Raw genomic sequence first — 23,061 nt, 5'->3', positions numbered from 1 at the left:
GCCCAAAGGACACTCCCATTTCCCAAGCACGTGCATGACCGAGAGCTCAGAGATGGGCGACACACTCCAGGCTGGGCTGATGCAGCAGGGCCATGCCAGAACTGGGTGGGCTGCTGGCTGGGGGGGTCACGGGACACAGAAACAAGGGGCCAGGTGCTCGCACGGAGCCATCGGAAGCAAAGTTAGGTCAATCCCTGGGAACACGTGGAGGACGGAATGGCAGCAGGACCATTGCCAGCCATGGAGGTGACAGTACACGGTGCTCCTAGAGGGAAAACAGACGGCCAGGTGACACGCACACCCTCTGCATGTCCTCTACGGAGCCACTGAGGATCCCTGAGTCCAGACACAGGGTAGCCACCCCAATGACACTTTGGGATCCCTTGCCCAGATTCTAGACCTGAGCCAGTTTCCACACCCAAAACCCACTGATGGAAGGATAGCTGGGTCCCTGGGAGGAAGGAGTGCGAGGGCCGGACAGGGGCCCATGGGAAGGCTTCCTCCATCCCTTCCCCAAGGTGGCTCCTGGTCACTGACTGGACACTGGGGAGAGAGGATTCACACTGTTTTGAGGACTGGGACTTAAAGCAGCCACAAACACCCATTAGCACCCGAGTTTCTGGGGTGAGAAATTCAGGAGTGATTAACCGGGTATTTCCGACTCCCGGTCCTTCGTGAGGTTGCAGTGAGGATTCGGCCAGGACTCCTGGAGCCGGGGCTGGGCCAGAGGAGCGGCTCGCAGGTGGCTGGCTTGCATGGCAGCTGAGCCCGTGTTGGCTATGGGCAGGACACCGGAGCTCCTCCCTGTTTGACCCCTGCGCGGAAGGCTGCAGTGACCCGTGACGTGGGTGCTGGCTTCCTCCAGACAGGGCTCCAGGGGAGGGCACACTGTGACAACCGCCCTGGGCAGATGGAGCTTGGGACGCTGCTGAGAAGTGGACAGCACTGGCCAGGACACTGGAGATGGGGGCAGAGCACCAAAGAGTGGCGCCCAAGAGCCAGCCCCTTGCCTGGCTCAGACAGCACCACTGCGGCTGCCACTCCTCCTGCTCCCGCCTCCCCACAAGGGTCAGGAGCCCTGTTCTCTGCCTAGGGGACCAGTCGCCAGTGGACGGCAAGTGACTGCCAGCAGCAGCCTCTGCCCACCTGCCACCAGCATGTGGCCCCTTGGCTGGCTTCCTGTGGTCGCACAGCTGGTGCTGCTGCGGTTCCTGGTGGCCCGGGCCGAGAGCCCCATCAGGGTCTTTGTGGTGCCCCACAGTCACATGGACGTGGGCTGGCTCTACACGGTGCAGGTAGGCGCCCGGTCGCCGCCCCCAGGTGCCCTTGGAGCTCAGCTTCCTTCTCCCTGCCAGATCCCAGGGTGGGTTTGAAGCCTGGGGTCTGCTGACATCCTTGGGGGAGCTGCCTGGGCTATGACCTGACTCTGCTGGAGACCGGGGAGGCTCACTTAAGCTGGTTGCCTCCTGTCTCAGGCCTCAGTTTCCCCATCCGTGCTAGGAAAAGTCGGATGAAGAGGCATGGGCCTGACTCAGGCCACGGTCGTAGTCTGTGACGGGGGCACCCTGGGTGGGCTGTGACCCCCTTCCTGAGCCCCCATGTCCCCTTCTGTCGGATGGCACGTGCTCTAACCCTTTGCACGGGCTGTTCCTTCTGCCCAGAGGCCTTCCTCCCACAGGCCTGCAACAGTCAGTCCCTCCCATCCTGTGGGGGGCTCCGCAGAAGGTGCTTTCTGGTGGCGCCTTCCTGGCATCCCCTTCTGTGCCCCCATTCCCTTCCCCCTCCTCCCTTCCATGCACATTAGGTAGGGGGGCTTGCTGTCAGTCCCTTGTGCCCACCAGAAGGCTAGCCTCACAGGCCAGGGACTTTATATGTTTTATTTCCTGGCATGTCCTCTCCGCCCTGACAGACGGAAGAGGTGCACCACGTATTGCTGAATGAATGAATGAATGAATGAATGAATACAGGTAAGAATGAATGAATGCAGGAATGAATGAATGCCTACAGCAAAGAATGAATGAATGAATGAAGGCAAGAATGAATGAATGCAGGACTTAATTAATGAAAGCAGGAATCAATGAATGAATGTATGCAGGAAAGAAAGAAAGAATGAATGAATGAATGCAGAAATGAATGCAGGAATGTTGACTGCAGAATGAATGAGTGAATGCAGGAATGAATGAATGCTGCGGAATGAATGCAGGAATGAATGTATGAAAGCATGCATGCAGGAGTGTATGAAAGAATGAATGCGGGAATGAATGAATGAATGAGTGAATGCGGGAATGAATGAATGAATGAGTGAATGCAGGAATGAATGACTGCATGAATGAATGCAGGAAAGAATGATGAATGCAGGAAAGAATGATGAATGCAGGAATGAATGAACACAGGAATGAATGAATGACTACAGCAATGAATGAATGCAGGAATGAATGAATGCACGAAGGAAGGAAGGCAGGAAAAGGAGCATGAAGAGCCTCAGATTTGTTCAGGATCCTGGGTCAGGTGACTGGATATTGTCACCCAGGCCGCCTCCAGCTCTTTTGTGGGAAGAGGCAGGAAACCCAGAAGAGAACAAACCATTTCTGGGATTAGGGTGGAGTGGCTTAGCTCTATGGGTGTTTGTGGCTGCTTTAAGGGATCCCAAAGAGGATGTTACTGAGTGGGCAGCTGGACTTCAACAGGAGAGAGAGGCAGCAAGAAGATCTGATGCTGGGGCGGGGGGGCAGGTGGAGTCCAGTCCTGGGCAGCACTGGGCTGCCTCTGGGGGGACACTCAGCTGCCCGCGGAGATGGCTTAAGGGCGGGGAAGCATGCTTGCCACCCTCAGTTACAGAAGAGGAAACTGAGGCCCGGAGAGGGTTGGTGACTTGCCTGAGGGCTCCCAGGAATGACCCCCCTTTCTGAGGCCCCCTGCCCAGGGATCTCTGCATTTCATTAAAGTAACCCCACTGAGGACCACCGTGCCAGCCTGGAGACACATATGGGAAGCAGCTGCGGCTTGTCCCAAGGAGCCCGCAGCCCGGGGGAGGCAGGCCAGCAGACTCCCACCACCAGCTGGGGTGTGGGGGACAGCTCCTCTCAGCTTCAGGTCTCAACACCGGCTCCCCTCATCTCAGCCCAGGCAGGCCCCGTGGGGTCCCTGGACCTCCTCCCCTGTCACCCCGTGGCTTCACTGGGCTGTCTCCCTACCGCACCCTCAGGGCCAGCTACTGTGCCCCCTCGGGGAAGCTGTCCCTGACCCCTGGGCATATCGTGTGTCATGGTCTGGAATATCACCTCTCTCCTAGAACTGCAGGCTCTCATCAGAGGCAGGAGAGCCATGTCGCTGTCTCAGGGCCAGCCTGCACTGCAGTGTCAGGCACAAGCAGTCCCCCGTGGGCCTCCACGAGAGTGGCACAGGGGGAGCAGAGGAAGAGCCCAGGGCACGTGCCCGCAGGGAGTGGCAGGGCCCAGGGACCCTGTGTCACCCTTGGATTGTAGTCCTGGATCCTTGGGGCCAAGCCTCCAGGAGCTTCCACGGGGGCTGGTGTGATGGGGTCCCCCCTCCCCAGGAAAGCCTGCGGGCCTACGCAGCCAACGTCTACACCTCCGTGGTGGAGGAGCTGACACTCCGGAAGCATCGCCGCTTCATCGCCGTGGAGCAGGAGTATTTCCGGCTGTGGTGGGACGGCATCGCCTCGGACAGGCAGAAACGCCAGGTACCGCTGCCTGCAGGGGCCTCCGGAGGTGGGAGGGGGGTGGGCGCCCAGACAGGATACCCTGGTGGCCGGGACCCTGTGGCCCAAAGCTCCTGGACCAGGCCCGCTGGCCGCTTCACAGGGCTCGTGTAGACCAGGTTTGTGCTCAGCCCCAGTCCACAAGACAGCTGTGGTTTTATCCGCCTTTGTGGCTGTTGGTGTAAGACGAAGCCTTGGCAAGTCAGCCGCGCACTCAGCTGGTGACCTCCCGCTTCGCCCACCATCTGCATGGCCCCGTGGCTCGCAGCCGACCGCCCTGCCCAGGGTGCCCCAGTCCCGGCGCTTAAACTGGGCCGCAGAAGGCATCACAGGGGGCAGGCTCCAAGAGGCCCCACCCCACGGGGGCCAGCCTGGGAGCTGGTTCAGCCTCAGGCAGGGGTAGGGGTGCACTCTGCGTGCTGCGGGTCCCACCTGTGCAAATGGGAGCGACACACCCCCCTCCTCAGAGCGGCTGGGCCCAGATGAATGCAGGACATGAGCACCTGGGGGGACATCGGGGACCTGGTCCCCTCCTTGCCATTCACCCTCCTTCAGAACAGTCACTGAACGCGAGGGTCAGGGAGGTGAGGGACTTGTCAAGGGAGCAAAGCTGTGAAGATGAAGGGGAGAGTTCACTGGATCCCCCCGGAGGGGAGCCTTGAACCTGCAGCCTGTGCAGTCATGAGGAGGAGCCTCGCACGCTGTGGGCGCTGGCCACGTGCTGGCCTCTACTTACGCTTCACGTTCCTGTGTCCTCCCAACAGGGAGTGTGGTGGGCATAGTAACCCCATGCTGCAGATAGTCCTGGTCAGAGACGGCAGGCAAATGGCCCGTGGTCACACAGCTGATACGGGAAAGGTGGGACACTGAGCCGGGCAGGTCTGAGTGAAACAGTTCACTCAGGGTTTCCAAGGGGCAGGCCGCCCTCTATATGGACACCCCCAAATCCAACCATCTGTCCCCTACACCCAGGGAGAGACGGGGCCCACCAGAGACCCGAGCAGACCACTCATGGCACGAGTCCCCAGAAGCAGGGACTTTTGTCTCCTTTGCTCCCGTGAATCCCAGCGCCTGGGCAGTGCATGGGCTGTGGTAGGTGTTCTGTAAAACAGTACCCAGCAGGAGCCCATTCAATCCTGCTTGAGTGAAGGATCACGAACCCTGTAGATCCTGAAAGCAAATGCAAACCAGTCTCCAAGCAGCTCGCTGAACGTAGGGCCGCTGTCTTTCCCTACCAGCCATGTCTCCTTCCCTCCATTCCTTCATTTATTTTAAAAATACTTACTAGCCAATCACAAGGCAATGCAAGCAGGAGGACCCTCTCTGAAACCCCTGGCCTGTAATCCCCGAATGATCAAGCCCATCAAGAGGACATCGCCGCTGAGGAACTGCCGGGAATACGGGACAATGGCGAGACATGACAGGGGAGGCAGGGCCCGATCCTGGACTGAACCCGGCACCAGAAACAGGGCATTAATGGAACAACTGGGGTCACCTGGACGAAGTCTGGATTCGCTCCAGTGTTGCATTAATGTTAAATGTCCTGATGTTGAGAATTATACTATGGCTCTAACTACCCTGTCCTGACAAAACACACAGTGAAGGAATGGGGGGGCAGGCACAGCATGTCTAACGGGTGCTTTCACATGGCTTAGAGCACATCGTCCAGGTTACAAGGACGTCGGGGAGTGCTACGGCGAATAGGTAAAGAAGATTCACAGTGAACGAATGTGGGGAAGGGATCCACGGGAGCCATCGGCACAATTCTGGCACGTTTTTGATAAATTTGAAATTACTTCAGCAGTGAAAATTTAAAAGCTATGGATACAGACACGGAGACAGAGCAAAAGGTGGACGTGAGGTAGATTCGGGGTAGACATGGCGGTAGAGACAGAAGTAGAGACAGAGCTAGAGGTGGAGGTAGAGAGGGAGCTCCGGGTAGAGGTCATGTCACAGGTGCAGGCACCATAGATCAAGCAGCAGCCACGGGCCAGGTGCTGGTGTGGGGGCGGGAGGCCACGCTGACCTGTTGCTCTCGCAGAATGAATGCACGTGAGGGTTTGCTGGAAGGCACCGAGAGAAGCTGGAGGCAAGTCCCCACAGCCCCCCTCCAGCACTGCGATTCTCACCGGGCTTTGTTCTCTCCGCTTGTCCCCAAGGTGCACCATCTCCTGGCCACAAGACGCCTGGAGTTTGTCATCGGGGGCCAGGTCATGCATGACGAGGCCGTGACCCACTTTGATGACCAGATCCTTCAGCTCACAGGTTAGGGCTCCCTTCCCCAACCCCAGGCTCTCCTGGGGTCTCCAATCAGGCTGGGACTGGGTTCCTGAGCCCCGGTTCTGAGCCTCGTCTCCCGCTCTGAGCAGGACACTGTGTGCAGTGGAAACAGTCATGGGCCAGTGCCATCCTCCTGCCCGTGCCACTGGGTGCAGGGGTGTGGAGCGTGGACTTGACACCAGATGGCCTGGCTCTATCCTGCGCCTGCCCATTCCCAACCCTGTGACCCCAGGCAAGGGACGTCCCCTCCCTGGGCCTCCTTTCCTCATGGCTTAAACAAGTTTGATGTCGCCGCCTCCCTCACAGAGTAGTTGTGAGGAGCAAATTGGGACAATTCATGAGAGCACGCAGAGTGGAGCCCGCGGTTCCCAGGAAATGAGCGTGAGGGTTAGATGCCGTCCCGCCGTCCCCGCCAGCACACACAGCGTCCTCAGCACCAGTACGGCCACCCTCCCTGCCTCCATTACACAGGCCATGTCACCAGCCTCATGGCCACGACCTGGATCGACACACCACCGCTGTCCACACTGACAGCCACAGCACCACGTACACCACCTGTGTCACCGTCATGATGACCACCATCATCACTTCCAGCACCATCACCACCAGCTTCCTGACCGCACAACCCCACCCACACACCATCAAGCCACCGCCGCCTCCCCTGCCCTTGCCATACCCCCTCCAGCCCTCGGTGGCCGGGGCAATGCCGCTCCTCCTGGCTCTGAGGCGTCTCTCCCCATGACAGACCCCTCTGGTTGCCTGTCAGGAGAGAGGCGAGGGAGGGACCTCCCTAACTCCTGCTCTGGATGGTAGCCCACACCCAGCTTAGTCTGAGATCCGACAATTCCCTGTGGGGAGAGGCATCTGCCCGCAGCACCTCGCTGACCAGGAAAAGCTGAGTGTGGACACCGCCCTCGCCCTCGGGGATGGCAGCTCTCATCCCCCTCGCTGAGGGGCCAGCTCCCCAGCCCAGATCCTCTGCGGAGCGGCGTGGAGGGGTGCCCTAGGGAGAGCCCCACCCCCAACCCGTCCCTAGCAGGACAGACCTTGGTCGGGTCAGGCGCTGCGGCGCCAGGGCCGCACTGGAGGGAAGGGAAAGGTCTGGCCAGGAGGGAAGGACACACCTGTGACCGTCCAGGGCCGCTCCTGTACCGGGGTTGCCCACCCCTGCTCTAGGACCCTCCGCCCACAGCCCCTCCCCCCCCAGCGGCTCCCCTCCGCAGCGGATCCTGGGGGTTGTAGTCCAAATTCCCCGCCCGGAGGGAGTCACATGACCTGAGCGGGCCTCAAGGGATGCTGGGGAATTTAGTACAACACTCAGCCCACAGCCCATTGGCCAGGGTGGAGGCACGGGTGGTGGAAGGCGGGGTCGAGCTGAGCGGATCTGCGCCTGCTGGAGCTCACCGCCAGGGTGCTCTCCCAATACTAGAAGGGGCGGGAGGGCGCCGTTCCATGGGACAATCAGCAGTTTCGGGGCTCTTCATTTGGGGCTCAGGGATGCTTTGTGCTGGAGGGCCAGGGAACCTGAGCCAGAGCGACTTGAGTCTTAAGGATATGTCGCGTTTCCTACACTGGGGGGATTGGTTTGGGGTCCCCTTGGGCAGCTCTTTGATGTTTCCCTGAGTCTCATGCGCCTCCCCTCCAGGTCCCAAAGGGCTGCCTCAGCTCCAGGCAGCGTGTTGCCATATAGCCCCACTCAAGTCAGGAAAAGGGACAAAGGGACATTCGTCCTGCCTCACTCGTTTTAACGAGGGTGGGAAATCTTTCCCCAAAGCCAAGCAGGCTTAATGCACACATCTTTTTGGCTCCAACGTTGGTCCGTGACCACCTCTAGCTTCCAGACAGGCCAAGAAAACGAGTGTCTGCCAGAGGGGAATGAACTTGCCATGAGAGGCTGAGACCAGTGAGAATTCCTCCCTTGGGGTGGGGATGGCGCCCCCTGAAGAAAGTGAGGATTCTGTGAGCGCAAGAGAAGGGGCTACTGAACTGGCATCATCAGGCCTGCCCCGCTCTGCCTCCCTGTCTGTAGAGAGGGCCGTTCCTCGTGCCACCTGCCCTCTCTCCCGTGATGCTGTTGACCGCTCCCTCATAATCCCGGACAGCACGATCCCCTGATCTTCCCTCCCCTCTGCCGCTGCCTCTTGCTCTCCTCTGCTTCCCGCTTACCCTCCGCCTCCCCCTTCTATTTTCCTGAGGGCCAGAAGTCCCGCGCCAGGTCCATGCCCCCTGGCGGGTCCTCGTCCCCTCCAGGTTGCAGCAGACCCCATCTTCCTCAGCCACCCACACCTGCCAGCAGTCACCCCTCCTGTCTGGGCCTGACCTCTGGTGTGCTCATGGTTCTGTCCCCCAAGCCCGGGGTCCTGTGGGCGGTAGCCTAGGTCCTCAGGCCTGGGGATGGGCAGTGAGAGGCAGTGTGAGTGGAGACCATTCTCTCAGCTGTGCGAGGCCTGGCTTTCTCCTTCAAATTCAGATCGTAGCCCAGAGCCCAGAGTTTTCTGACACAGCAGGTGGGGGGAGGCCTGGGGAACCAGAAACAGTGGCTGACGCAAGTCTGGGGATTTCTCTGCCCTGCAGCGCTCAACCTGACATCAGGCTCATGTGGTGGCTGTAACGTCATGAATGAGTAAAGGAAACATCGGGTGTCCTGGTGTGGCCCCCTCTGTGTCAGGATCTCTTGCAGCAGAGCCCAGGATGACACTGCAGGTCCCTGGAAGGGCAGGGGCCCTGAGTATGCCCGTGGCGAGGGGTCACTAGCAAGGCGATGCTCTCTTTGCAGAGGGACATGGGTTCCTGTACGAAACCTTTGGGATCCGGCCGCGGTTCTCCTGGCAAGTCGACCCCTTTGGCGCCTCTGCCACGACCCCCACGCTATTTGCCCTGGCGGGCTTCCACGCCCACATCATCTCCCGGATCGACTATGACCTGAAGGACAGCATGCAGAAAACGCGGGTGAGCCGTGAGCCCTGTGCGCCGCTGCCTCCTTCCCTGTGTGTGGGGGCGAGTTCGCCAGCCCCTGCAGTAACGAGTGTTCGCTCCGGGATCACTCAGGGAAGAGCGGTCTGAGGCAAATGCTGGTCACGGCCGGCAGGAGTGGACGGAGGTGGAGCTGGGCTCTAGCTGGGCTCGAGAAGCAACATCACACTGAGCCCCACCACGGGCCACGCTGCGCGCTGAGCTCCCTTCCCACGCCGGCTCATTTCTCCCGCGGCTGACTCTGTGAGCTGCTCGGGGCTGGGCCCCCCAATTACTCCCGTGCAGCACCGAGGCATGGAGGACACAGGGAACATATGCGTGGTCCCAATGTCCCCCTGGCTAGTGCTCAAGAGAAGCAGATCTCTCCCTGCTCTGTGACCCTGAGCGGGTTCTAACCATGAGAGCCCTGAAGACACAGAGCACAGGCTTAGTGAGCGAGCACTTAGCGAGGCGAGCACTCCCTGTGCCAGGAGGCATTCACGCAGAGCCTGAGGGAGCTTCTCTGGGAGGCCTTGGCAGAGCCAGTGCTGCTCTAGGGGGTGGGGGTGCCCGAGCAGGCTGGCTCCTTCTGGAGGCCACTTTCCGCCACCATCCGTGGCTGTGGGGCGTCAGAGGGAGTCTAGAGCAGCCAGCAGAGGGGATGGAGTCCTGAACCACTGATGGGGACCCAGGTGCGGCTGGGGGAGGCAGAACCAGGGCGGCCGTGTTGCCCCTGGGCCCTCACTCCGTTCCCTTGGGGTTTTCAGGGGCTGCAGTTCGTGTGGAGAGGATCCCCGTCGCTGTCGGCTGAGCAGGAAATCTTCACGCACGTCTTGGACCAGTATAGCTACTGCTCGTGAGCACCTTCCCTGGGCGGCCCCTGTTCTAAGCACTCTCCCTGTATTACCTGAGAAATGACCCACCCTCCCGTCCAGCCCCTTGGGAGATATCCTGAGTTCTCCAGCTTACAGAAAGAGAAACCGAGGCAGGGCCACTCAGCCCCAGCCCCGTGGTCAGTGGTGGCAGTGTCAGTTTGGTTCAGGTGGCCGGCTCCAAATCCTCCACTTCGTGGGAGCAGCCGGCCTGTGGGCTCTTAGGGGTGGGGTCCCTGGGTTCAACCGGCTCTGGCCCTTTGTACCTGAGAGGCTGAGGGCGAGCGGCTTGCCCGTCCTTGAACAGGAGAGACTCGCGGGCAAAGTGAAGGGCAGCTGGCGAGAAGGATGCCAGACGCGGACTTCAGGACCCGTAGTTCTTCTCTGTCAGGCCCCGCCCTGTGCCAGGCCTCAGTCCAGGGTTTTCCACTGATGTCTTTCATTCATCCTTCATGAGAGCCATCAGGACATTTTATGGACGAGGAGACAGAGGCTCAGAGGATCCAAGTGGCAGCTCCTGGCGGCTGGCCCAGGGTCCCCATGTCACCCTGTGCAGCCCTGAGTGAGGCAGGGAGGACACTAATGGGGGCAGCCAGACCCCCAGAGTCGATCCTGGGGTCTCTGCCATGCAGACCGAATTGGAGCCCGAGGCAGAAGGGAAACCCGGATACTGCCTTTGTCCTTAGGGGAATGTTGGGATTCTGTTCATGGTGATTTGTTTTGCATGTAGACTGAGTTTTGAAATATGACGCTAACTTATCTCTATGCCCCTACTGAGACTCGGCACAGCCTTACAGTTTACCCTGGAGCACGGTGCCTCTCACCTCACCCTGCCCCAGCCCGGCTCGGGGCCTTAGACCCAGGTCTGACGGGCACCGCGGTGGCCCCAAGGATCCTGTGCTCAAAGGAGTCCCATGAGATTCCCAGTAGTGGAAGTGGGGATGCACAGGCTGTGGGCTCCATGTGGCGGCCGGGGCGGTGTGGGCCCAGGGAAGGGGCCGTGTTCAGGGCCCCACAGCTGTGGAAGCATGACGTGTGGGTTTGAGCCCCCTCTGTCTGCAGAGCTCTTGTGGGCCGCCATTGAGCTGCCCATGACGCAGGTGGGGGAAGGAGGCCTGCAAGCCGGTGTGCACTCCCTGAGCTGCACTGGGTCCGGCTGCACCCTGCCTGTGCTCCGGGACCCCGAGCTGCCCCCCTTCTCAGGGTGGGGCTCTGCTAACCCTTCCCTCCTCTGCAGGGAAGGTTTTTACTGGGATGGCTCGGCCGTTTTCCCCGAGCCTCCTCCAGATAGGCTATACCCGAACATGAATATCCGTGTCAGTGAGAAGAGCATGAAGTACTACGTCGATCTCCTTCTGGAAAATGTGAAGGAGCGCGCCTCCTGGTTCCGGACACGGCACCTCCTCTGGCCCTGGGTAAGGCGGGGTCCCAGACCCCGGTGTCCCCAACACAGCCCCGGACTCCTGTCCTGTCTCATCCAACCATGCTCTTTCAGGGGCCTGGCCAGGCAGCTATCGTCAGCCCTGGGCCAGTGCCTCTTCCCTGCACAACACAAGGCCTCACCCCTCCCACCAGCTCCTCCCACCACCCTGGACTGCCCAGCCTCTCCCACCTGAAATCTAGCCCCTGGCCCAGGCCAGCCCCCAGCTCCACTCAGCTCCCTCCTCCTCTTCTTCCCATCTCAGAGCTGGGATGTGGGCCTGGGCGGGAATCCTGGCCCCCTGCTCCTTCGCTGTGTGCCTTAGCCCCTCTGGGTCTCAGTTTCCTCATCTCTAAAGTGGGGATCATGACAGACCCTGCCTCACAGGCTTGAGCTGAGCCGAGAGTAGACCTGCCCCGTGACAGTGTCAGACACAGACGTCCTCCTCCTCCTCTTGCTCGTCCTCCTCCCCCTCACATTCAGAGCTAACTTCACGGAGCACCTCCGGACCACCAGGCACCTTCTGTGTGGTATATCCGTCTCATCCCCTTCATCTGGCCCATGGGCCTAGGATGCAGCACTGCTGGTATCCCATTTTGGAAATGAGGGAACTGAGACCCAGAGAAGCCAAGGGATTGTCCTGAGGCTGCACAGCTCCTAGCAGGGCAGCTAGGATGGGGATTTGTGCTCGGGCCCCGGAAGGGCCCTCCCTAGCCTGTCTTCTTACATCTTGACAGCCTTTCTTGTTTTTATGCATCTTTAGCTGTTTTTATTTGTTAGTACTCTTTTATGTGTGTGAAAATATTAATAAACGAATGTTTAAAGATAAAATTCCAGTTGGTAGACACATAAGTCAAAATACAACTATATGTGACTTTATATGTGTGAACACATAACAGAAGTTTAAGTAGGCAAAGAAAGAAGCAAAGTAATGATAAATTTACTTTCTCACGAGTTCAAAAATTGCACGTTATTTGCAAAGGAGAGCAGAAACTCTGGCTACAGTGACCTGCGTCTGGATCCCCAAACCCTGCCTGGGCTGCTCTGTGCTCTCTGTCTGTCGAGGCACCTTGAGGTCTTCCGCGGTGGCTTCCCACACCCGCCCCAGTGTCATCCGGCCTCTCACACGTGGCATCGCAGCGCTCCCTATGTGGAGGCCGCTGTCTGCAGGAGCCCTGGTGGGAGCCAGGCCTGACTCGGCTCCAGTCCGGCTCAGGGCCCCTGACCGCAGCGGGGGTACGTGTCGCTCTGCCGCCCCACGCCCAGGGCTTGTGCACAGCTGACAGCAAAGGGAAGTTGAGGATCGCGCTCTCTCTCCCCATTACTCCGGGTTGTGAGTTCACACCAAAATTCACAGGCGAGATGACGGGGATAGATGCTGTGAATCCCTGTCCTCAGGCAGCGGGAGAGCTGATGCCCCCGCAGGCCCATCGCCCTGGCTTCATGTGGGACTTTTGTGGCCGGGGCTCACCTGCATATCCCGTGAGAACTCCTGTTCCTCTCCTGTCCTGTGACGCGAGGCAGGCAGTCACCGCCCCTGGGAAAGTTCCGGGAGCCAGGCATGGCAGGTGATTCAGCAAAGCGATCGGAGCTGGTGGGGCGCAGCTACGGTGCAGGCATGGTATAATGTGCCGTGTGGCCAGTTAGACCCACTTCACCCAGACTCCCACTCCGGCTTCTGCAAACGTTCGAAAGGAAAACTGAGAATTACTGTGACTGTTTGGGAAGAACTTGTGTTAATGCTACAGCTCTTTCTCGCGTTCTTTTTTTTTTTTTTAAGATTTTTATTCATTTATATGTGAGAGAGAATGAGAGAGAGAGTACAAGTAGGGGGAGCAGCAGGTTGAGGGAGAAGCAGGCTCTCCACTGGGCAAGGAACCTGATGCGGGACTTGATCCCAGGACCCTGGGATCATGATCTGAGCTGAAGGCAGATGCTTAACTGACTGAGCCACCCAGGCATCCCTCTCTCTTTTTTATTGAGATAAAATTCACGTATCACATGATGTTCATTTCAGGTGTGCAACATGGCGATTCCATATTTGTCTAGGTTGCAAAATGATCCCCACAGTAAGTCTCCTTAACATCCATCACCATACACAGTTAAGAAAGTATTTCTTCTTGGAATGGGTACTTCTAAGATCTCTTCTTTTAGCAACTTTCAAGTATACAATACAGTATCATTAACTGTAGTCACCATGCTGTCCCTTACATCCCCAGGACTTACTTGTCTTCAAACTGGAAGGTTGTACCCTTCGACTCCTTCACCCATTTCACCCACTTCCCACCCCTAATTGCACCTATAAGTGCAATCCCACGGCATTGTCTTTCCCTGTTGGACTTATGTCACTGAGCGTTCTGCCGTCAAGTTCTGTCCGTGCTGTCCCCAGAGTGGGATTTCCTTCTTTCTCTGGTGGGCATGAGTGCCTTACGGGTATATGCAGCTTCTTCATCCACTCGTCCTCGGATGGACACTCAGGTTATGTCCCTATCTTGGCAATTGTGCATAATGGAGGTAAAAGAACATAGAAGAGCATGGAAATGAACACAGGGGTGCATACATCTTTTCGAATTAGTATTGTAGTTTTCTTTGGGTAAACACTCAGAGTCGGATTGCTGGATCATGGCATAGTTCCTTTTCTCAGGTTTGAGGAACCGCCATACTATTTTCCTTAGTAGTTACACCAATGCACACTCCCACCCATGGGGCAAAAGTGTTCTCTTTCTCCACATCCTCGCCAACACTTGTTCTTTCTAGTCGTTCTGACAGTAGCCATTCTGACAACTGTCAGGTGATGTCTCATTATGGGTTTGCATTTCCCTGATGATGAGTGACGTGGACCATCTTTTCATGCACCTGTTGTCCCTCTGTAGGTCCTCTTTGGAACAATGTCAGGTGTTCTGTTCTATTTTTAAATGGTTTTTTTTTTTTGTTCTGGAGCATTGAGTTTTATAAGTTCTTATATATCGAGGATATTAATTCCTTTTTTAAAAAAAGATTGTATTTATTCAATACAGAGAGAGAGCACAAGCAGGGGGAGCAGCAGGCAGAGGTAGAAGCAGGCTCCCCGCTGAGCAGGGAGCCTGATGCGGGGCTTGATCCCAGGACACAGAGATCAAGACCCAAGCCAAAAGCAGACGCTTAACCATCTGAGCCTCCCAGGCAGCCCTGGATATTAATTCCTTATCAGATATTTGATTTCAAATATTTTCTTCCTTTCAGTAGGTTGTGATTTCATTTTATCTGTGGTATCCTTTGTTATGCAGAAGTTGGTTTTTTTTTTAATGTAGTCCCACTTGTTTAGTTTTGCTTTTGTTGCTTTTACTTTTGGTGTAAAATCCAAAAAATCATCACCAAGATGGATGTCAAGGACTGTGCCCCCTCTGTTGTCTTCTAGGAGTGTTATGGTTTTAGGTTTTATATTCAAATCTTTAATCCATTTTGAGCTAGTCTGTGTGTATGGTATAATACCATGGCCCCGTTTCATAATTTTGTGCGTGGTAGTCCAGCTTTCCTGACACCATTTCTCCAGCGTATATTCTTGGCTCCTCTGTCACAAATTCACTGACCAGATACGAGTGGGTTTATTTCTGGGCTGTCTATTCTGTCTGTTGATCTGTATGTCTGGCTATATGCCAACAACACACTGTTCTGAAAACCATAGTTTTATAATGTCATTTGAAATCAGGGAGTGTGATGCCTCTGGCTTTGTTCATCTTTCTCAGACTGCTTTGGCTCTTCAGGATCTTTCGTGGTTCCATACAAATTTGAAGACTGTTCTATTTCTGCAAAATATGCCAGTTGAATTGTAACAGCGATTCTATTGAATCTGGAGATTGCTTTGGGTGGTATGGACATTTTAACAATATTAATTCTTCCCATCCGTGAGCACAAGATATCTTTCCATTATTTGTGCCTTCTTCAAGTTCTTTCCTCTTATGGTTTTCTGTGTACAGGTCTTTCACCTCCTTGGTTAAACTTCTTCCCAGGTATTTTATTCTTGTGATGCAATTACACATGGGGTTGTTTTCTTAATTTCTCTTTCTGATAGTTGATTATTAACATACAGAAATGCAACCAATTTTGCATGTTGATTCTGTATCCTGCCACTTGACTGAATTTGTTCATTACTTCTAACCATGTCTCGGTGGAATGTTTCAGGCTTTTTATATGTAATACCATGCCATCTTCAACTCATGACACATTTCCATCTTCCTTTCCCATGTGGATGCCCTTTGTTTCTTTTCCTTGCCTACTTGCTCTGACAAAGTCTTCCAATGCAATGTTGACTGAAGGTGGACAAGGTGGATATCCTTGTGTAGTTCCTGATTTCAGAGGAAAACCTCCCAGATTCCCACCATAGAATACGATGCTAGATTTGGGCTTGTCATAAATGGCTTTTATTATGTTGAGGCATGTTCCCTCTATACTCGGGATCAATAAATGGATATTGAATGTTGTCGGTTGCTCTTTCTGCATCTATGGAGAGGATCATACAAGTTTTATCCTTCATTTCATTAATGTGTTGCATCATGTTGATTGATTTGTGGATGTCGAACCATCCTTGAATTCCTGAAATAAGTCCTACTCTATCATAGTGTATGATCGTTCTGAGGGATTGTTGACTTTGGTCTGCTAATAATTGTTGAGGATTGTTGGATCTGTGTCTATCAGGGACATCGGCCTGTAATTTTCCTTTATGTGGTGCCCTTGTCTGGTTTTGGTATCAAGATGATGTGGTTTCTGTGTATGAGTTTGAAGTGTTCCCTCTTCTTCTGTGTCTTTGGAAGAGTGTGAGAAGCAGAGGTATTAATTCTTCAATAAATGTTTGGTAGAGTTCACCAGTGAAGCTGTCTGGTCCTGGACTTGTGTGGGTGGGGAGGTTTTTGATTCCTGATTCACTCTCCTTAGTAGTAATTGATCTGTTGAGATTTCCTATTTCTTCCTGATTCAGTCTTGGTAAGTAGATATTACTAGGGATTTATCCATGGTTTGACTTTGTCTTTTTGAAAGTGAGCTCAAAGTCAGTTCATGTGAGTCATAGCTGTTATCACTGTTATTCATAATTTTCTTATCATTAAAATTAATGATGTTGATAATTAGTGATACAGATGTGTGTGAAGAAGAGCCCAGAGAGTGAAATAAGTTAGACAAATGCCCATTCTATATATTCTCACTTGTATGTGGGATCTAGAAAAACCAAATTGATGGAAATAGGGATTAGATTTGTGGTTGCCAGGGTACCGGGGTGACACGGTCAGTTGAGCATTGGACTCTTGATTTCAGCTCAGGTCATGATCTAGGGTTCTGGGGTCGAGCCCTGCATCAGGCTCGATGCTCAGGTTGGAGTGTACTTGGAATTCTTTCTCCTCCTCTCCCTCTGCCCCAGCCTACACTCACATTCTCTCTACCTGTGTCTATAAAATAAATAAATATAATCTTAAAAAAAAAGAGTTATGGCTGCCAGAGGTGTGTGGATGGGGAGGTGAGGGAATTGGGTGATGGTGTTCATTAGATACAGACATCCAGTTATAAGATAAAGAAGAACTTGAAATGTAACATATGAAAGAAAGAAAGAGAGAGAGAGAAAGAAAAAGAAAGGAAGAAAGGAAGGGAGGAAGGAAGAAAGGAAGGAAGGAAAGAAGGAAAGAAGGAAGAAAGGCACAGGGATGCCCTCAGGGAGTTGGTTGGGCCTTCTGCCAGAGAGAGCTGGAGGGCTCTTGGTGGGGGCCATGAGGGTTGGGCTGGGCTCTGCCCCAGAATTCCAAGGCTTTGCACTGTGTTCCCGCCTGCAGGGGTGTGACAAGCAGTTCTTCAATGCCTCGCTGCAGTTTGCCAACATGGACATTGTGCTGGACAGCATCAATGCTTACAAATCTGAGCTGGGCATCTCTGTGGAGTATGCCACGCTGGACAACTACTTCAGTGCCTTGCACTCTACCAATGTCAGCTGGCGTGTCCATGAGCACAGAGACTTCCTGCCCTATTCCTCAGGTATGAGCCTGTGCAGGTTGGGGTGCAGATCTGGTGCCAGGGAGGCACCTGCCTCCCTCCCCCCTCCCCCGGCCCTGCTGATAGAGCATGTGAGGGTCCCTGGGGCTGAGATGGGCCCTGCCCCCCCACCCAGCTGTCCCGCCTAGACATCCTAGCTACCCCCACTTTGGTGCCCACCAGGTTGAACCTCTCACTATTGCCCGCACACAGTAGTTTCTTGCTGGGAGTGCTCCACCCCCACCCCCCCTTCCCTTCCCCCATATGTCCTACTTTTCTTGCAATGTCACCTTCTCCCAAAGCCTTTCCTGACATTAAGGCTAGATCAGGTGGCTTCTTGATGTCCTTATGGTCTCCGTGTTTCCTTTCATCAGTATTATCAGAATTATTGGGGGTCCTGCCTGCTTCATGCCTGTGTTATTGAGGCGGGGACTGTACTGGCTGTAGGTAGCACAGCCTAAGGGTTAAAGGGGCCGGGCTTGGAGTGAGCTTATTCCCTGGCTGCATGCAAGAGCAAGAACTGTCCTATGTCAATAGGACTGTGTCGATAAAATGGAGATGTTCATGGTGTTCAGTCCATTGAGTTGTAAAAATGAAATGAGGCAAGAAAAGACCTTAGCCTAGAATCTGGCACAGAGGAAGGGACAAGCACATGTAGCCATCATAACTCTATCATCCCTGGTCCTGTTGGGCCAGTTCCTGCCATGGACATGATCAGTTCATCCCTGTGAGGAGGCTAACTTAGGGCCTGCAGGGTGCTGTGTAGGCAGCCCAGCAGCACCCCTCCCAGGCCTGCCCCAACCTGTCCCCCATTGTGAGCCCCCTGAAGATCCCATCTCCCCAGTCTGCAGTCCAAGCTAGAATTAGACCAAGTGCAGCATGGCACAGAGTGCTAGCGGAACAGAGAACACCCTCCCTACCCCTCTCCTGGACCCTGTCCTGGGACATCACTGGGGAATAGTGCTGACCAAACCATTGACTTTCTAACATCTTTATTGCGTAAAATGTAAGAGCCCTAGAAGGGTTTCTGTGGTCCTGCTCCACTCCTGCACAGACGGAGAAGCCAAGGAGATGTGAGGTTGTGGTGGGGTAGAAAGGGGCCAGGACACCTTAGGGAGCCGAATGTAGCCTCTGCTCCCAGCCAGCATCACCCAGTAGTGGCTATCAGGCTATGCACACGCTATTCAGGGGCAGAGGTGGCTTAGAAAGGGAGAGAGGAGATGGGTGGCTATACCAATCAGACAGGTGGGAGACCAAGGCTTGGAGGGGTCCCCACTGGCTGAATGTTCATCACAAGGTCAAGTGTCTGGAGGGAGGCCTGGCCTCCACCACTGATCAGCAGCCAGAGTGTCTGAGGAGGGCCAGCCCAGACAGTGGTTCAGACCCATACCTGGGTTTGGATCAAGCCCCTTTCGTCAGACTGTGAGGCTTCAGGTAAGTGATGTTACCCTTCTGAGCCCTGGTTTTGTCATCAATGAAGTGGGTTCTAGAAATATTGAGGGGGGCATCCTTAGGAAGGCTCAGCAGTGACCACTGCCCCAACCTTCATGTCCCACCTGCATCCTAGGATTGGAGAGACACTTGTATAAGAGCTCCGTAGCTTCCATTTTCCCATCTCCCCATTTGCTTCCTTTCCAAAGAGATGCCAGTGTGGATCCCAATGCAGGCTGGATCTGGGCAGCACTGCCCTGGCTCGCCCATAAGTTGGGTTGGTCTGGTCCTTTATCACCTTGGTCTCTTGTCTGTGTGGTGAGAATGTGGAGCTACATTGTTCTGAGACACTACGATTCACACCCTGTGGTTGCAGCAGCTGGCTGATGGTAGACACGAGAGGAAATCCATCTATGTGGGTGTGGTCGCAGAGCAGGTGGGAGGGACTATGCGATGTGGGAGGAGTAACAGTCAAGGTGAAAGGGGATAGATTGAAGTGGGCAGGGTACAGGTAAGCTAGGAAGGGATATTTAGACTTGGGGGTTTAATTCAGTGTGGGGTGATACATGCAAGTGGGCGTCATTACTGCCACAGTGGCGTGGCTACCCCAAGGGGGAGAGGGGGACAATTGAGATGGAAGGCCACATCCAGGAGGCCTTGGCTGCCTTCATGTGGGAGGGCTCCAAGGGTGTGAGCTTGCTTACACCCCAGGTGGGAGGGGCAAATTGATGTGGGCGGGGTTACAGTTGTAGTTCAAGGGCTACATCCTTGTGGGTGTGGTTACAGCCCAGGTAGGAGTGGACACGTGGGTGTGGGCGGGGTTATGCTGAAGCGGACAGGCGGGGCTAGCGGAGGAGGGAGGAGGAAGGGCAATGTCCTGCAGGTGTTCTGAATGGGTTTGGCTTGGTGCAGCCTCCCAGCAGAGACAGTGTTTCTGTCTGGGCAGGTGCGGGAGTCCTGGTTCCTGCTCAGAGTCACTGGGGATTTAGAGCTTAGGCTGCAGAGTGCCCCCGCCTGACCAGGACACTCAGCCTGCTGGAGAAGTTGTGGTCAACATGGTCTCCTGACCACACAGCCTGTACCTTTACCCGGATCACGGGGCTACCCTTTCTGCTGTGCTCTGATCATGTGGGGGAAGGTCAGGGAATGGAGACACTGCCCAGCCAGCGCGGAACATGAGGCAAGAGCAGTAGGAACAGGCAACCACCTTGTGAGACCCTGGCACACCCCGGGAGGCACCAGCCCCCCCTCCTCCCACCTGAGCCTTGGTCTGGAGTCACCCTGTGTGTGCACGTCAGCGCAGCAGCACAGGATCCCTCAGCTCTCCCCCCATCCCGTCTCCCTGGGCTGCCAGGGGAACCGCTAAGAACCCAGGCTTGTCCCGGACTCCCCATTGCCTCTGAGCCACATGCAAAGCCTCTGACAGCACTCAGGACCTCGTCAGCTGGGTGCTGCCCACCTGGCTCCCATCTGCCCCCATCTCCACCAAGGTCTCCCAGGCCCGTGGCTCACAGGCTGTTCCAGGTTTCCCAGGTCCACCCTAGGCTGTCTGATCCCCCATCCCAGGCCTGGTCTAGCCCAACCCGATCCTCACACCTACTCCTCACACCTACCCCAGCCCCTCCCTGGGCTCCCCGGGCAATTCCTGGCCTGGGTGGAGCAGGAGTCTATGGCTGCCTCCATAGGTGACCCAGGCAGAGCCAGACCCCAGGCCCCAGCTTCCACAGCTCTACTGGGACGTGGGCTCAGGAAGGCTCCAGGCCAGGGAGACTCACGCCAACTGCCAGCCCTTCTCTCCAGATCTATATCAGGCGTGGACCGGCTTCTATGCGTCCCGCAGTGGACTCAAGAGGCTGGCAAGGAGAGCCAGCGCTCTGTTGTACGCCGGGGAGTCCATGTTCACACGCTCCGTGTGGCCGGCCCCCCACCAGCACCTGGACCTGGGCCAGGCCCTGAAGCAGCTCCAGCAGCTGCGCTGGGCCGTCTCCGAGGTAACGGCACACCTGTCAGCGACACCATCAGGTCGGAAACCTCCTGTGCAGTGCGATTCCCAGCCCCTGGTACCTACAGGTCCATGTTCCAGAAGAGACACCGAGGTGGCCTGTGGTCACATGGCAGGTGCATGTGGACACCGGGCCAAGGTTAGATGCAGCCTTCAGCTGGTGGCTTCAGTAGGCTTTAGAGCCAAATTTACCCAGAGGAGAGAGGGCAAAGTGGAGCGGCATTAATGTCCCGCAGTCCTGCGTGGATTCAGTCCCCCTCCGCTGTGTGGCCTCAGGCTCAGGCCTTGCCTCTCTGAGCCCTAATTCCCTCCCTGGACAATGAGAAGCTCATGCCCACCCCAGGATGGTGGCAAGTGAATGTGAGAGTGTACGTGACCCGCCTGGCACAGTGGCTGCCCCATAGCAAGTCGTTCCCACTTTCCCGTCTCCACTCGTCCCCCACTGTACAGATGGGAACACTGAGACCCCAGAAATCCTGTAACTTGTCATCTCCCTGCCACAAAAGGGCCATGCTGGCCATGCCTTGGCGCACTCGCCTGAAGGGCATTGCCCGCAGAACGTGTCACTGTGTTGGGGGTGAAATGGATACACCTTAGAGCCCATCAGAGTGAGCGGGACATGTGGCTTCGCCTGGTGGGGCCTCGGTTTCCCTTTGGGGAAGACAAGCTCATCCCATCCCCACTTTGGTACAGAGAATGGAGGGTGCCTGGAACAATCCAGCGGCACTCGCAGGAAGACTGCACAACAGAGATGAAGCTGGGACGGGTCCCTTGCAGAGGTCTGTTTTCTGGCCAAGCTAGGGGACTCAGTGGGTTTCCACAAGGTCATCAGTCTCTCTGCGCCTCAATTTCCTCTTCTGGAACGTGGTAGGGACCCTCACCTGCTCCAGAGCACCTGGGGAGAGGGAAGGAGAGCCAGCCCCTGGGGTTGGTCTGCAGAGGCAGGCCTGATCCCCTGCCTCTCTGGTCGGGACGCAGGTACAGCACCATGACGCCATCACCGGGACTGAGACCCCCAAGGTGAGAGACATGTACGTGAATAATCTGAGGTCAGGGATGCAGGCTGTGCAAGAACTGATGGCCTCCATCGTCCACGACGGGAACCCAGCCTTCTCAGGTGAGCGAGGCCCCTGTGGGATGTCCCTGCAGGTCTGGGAGGGGGCTCTGACCCTTTCTGAGCAGAGAGCCTGGGGGTCACGGAAAGGACCGGAACAATCTGAGCCTCAGACTCTGCAACCACATCTGCTTGTGCACCCCTGACCCTTGGCCTGAGCCTGGCATGAGCCCTGGCTGCTCGGAGCCTCCATGTTCTGTGTGTCGGGGAAAAGGGTGAGGTTACCGTTAGATCCTGTCATAATGGCCAACTCAGCTTGGCATTTGCTAGCGCTCAGCACAGTGATTACTGCAATGCGTGGAGAGCTGTAAGCTAGGGGGTGCTATTATCCTCACTGTGTAGCTGAGGACACACCAGAAACACGGAGGTTGTGGACATGCCCAGGGTCACCCAGCTAGCAAGGAGCAGAGCAGGGATTGAGCCCAGGGATGGCGCTGCAGGGTTGTGGAGGGTACAGGTGTCCTCAGCGACCTGAGCCCAGCAGGATCCCCCAACTCCCTCCTCAGTTCAGTTTGGGAGCTGATGCCCAGCCTCTTTGACGGTGAAGGGTTCACACGTACAGGGTAACTGATCATGCCAGCCTGAGGCTGAGGGATTTTGAACCAGAAAGTCCTAGAGGCTTGGGACACCTTGACCTCCCTCCCAGTGCCTGATGTCATGTGCACAAGACCTGCTACACCTTCCCCAGCTCCCCATCTCAGCCTGTGCTCTGTCATGGTGAACCCCTCACATCTGACCTCCCTGCTCAGCTGGCCTGCTCTCCCTCCCCTCTGTGTCTGTGTGCAATGCCATCTGACCTTCAGACCTGGGGAGGCCCCTGGGAACCACACACTCAGCACACAGGGTCCCAGCCCGCAGATGCTGGGGTTGGCTGGGAGAGACAGCGGCAGCAGAGCTGGAACCAGGGTATGATTTCCCTGCCTGGTGGGGCTGTCCATTCCCATGACCTCACCAGGGAGGCTTGCCCAAGCAGTGAGCAGGTGGAGGTCAAGAAAGGTGTTCCAGGGGCGCCTGGGTGGCACAGCGGTTAGGCGTCTGCCTTCGGCTCAGGGCGTGATCCCGGCGTTGTGGGATCGAGCCCCACATCAGGCTACTCCTCTATGAGCCTGCTTCTTCCTCTCCCACTCCCCCTGCTTGTGTTCCCTCTCTCACTGGCTGTCTCTATCTCTGTTGAATAAATAAATAAAAAAAAAAATCTAAAAAAAAAAAAAAAGAAAGAAAGGTGTTCCAGCCACAGGGAAGAGCCTGGGTGGAGGCAGGAGGCTGGAACGTGTGTGA

General features: G+C 55.8%; 1 protein-coding gene across 1 annotated transcript in view; it reads left to right on the top strand.

The window, feature by feature from the left end:
• Nucleotides 1-1,106: 1,106 nt before the first annotated feature.
• Nucleotides 1,107-23,061, top strand: part of LOC123775776 (epididymis-specific alpha-mannosidase-like) — a 37,571-nt gene continuing 15,616 nt past the window's right edge. The window contains exons 1-9 of the mRNA XM_087863921.1: nucleotides 1,107-1,295; nucleotides 3,557-3,703; nucleotides 5,881-5,986; nucleotides 8,778-8,950; nucleotides 9,721-9,809; nucleotides 11,063-11,240; nucleotides 17,041-17,239; nucleotides 20,468-20,658; nucleotides 21,648-21,786. Of these exons, the coding sequence (XP_087720047.1) occupies nucleotides 1,158-1,295; nucleotides 3,557-3,703; nucleotides 5,881-5,986; nucleotides 8,778-8,950; nucleotides 9,721-9,809; nucleotides 11,063-11,240; nucleotides 17,041-17,239; nucleotides 20,468-20,658; nucleotides 21,648-21,786 (1,360 nt within the window). The 5' untranslated portion in view covers nucleotides 1,107-1,157. The remainder of the gene's footprint in view (nucleotides 1,296-3,556; nucleotides 3,704-5,880; nucleotides 5,987-8,777; nucleotides 8,951-9,720; nucleotides 9,810-11,062; nucleotides 11,241-17,040; nucleotides 17,240-20,467; nucleotides 20,659-21,647; nucleotides 21,787-23,061) is intronic.

This window comes from Ursus americanus, chromosome 8 (genome assembly GCF_024610735.1).
Source record: "Ursus americanus isolate L20-20 chromosome 8, mUrsAme1.1.p, whole genome shotgun sequence".
NCBI classification, from domain to species: domain Eukaryota; kingdom Metazoa; phylum Chordata; class Mammalia; order Carnivora; family Ursidae; genus Ursus; species Ursus americanus.
Note: the sequence above shows the minus strand (reverse complement) of the source record. Positions and strands in the feature narration are given on the sequence as shown.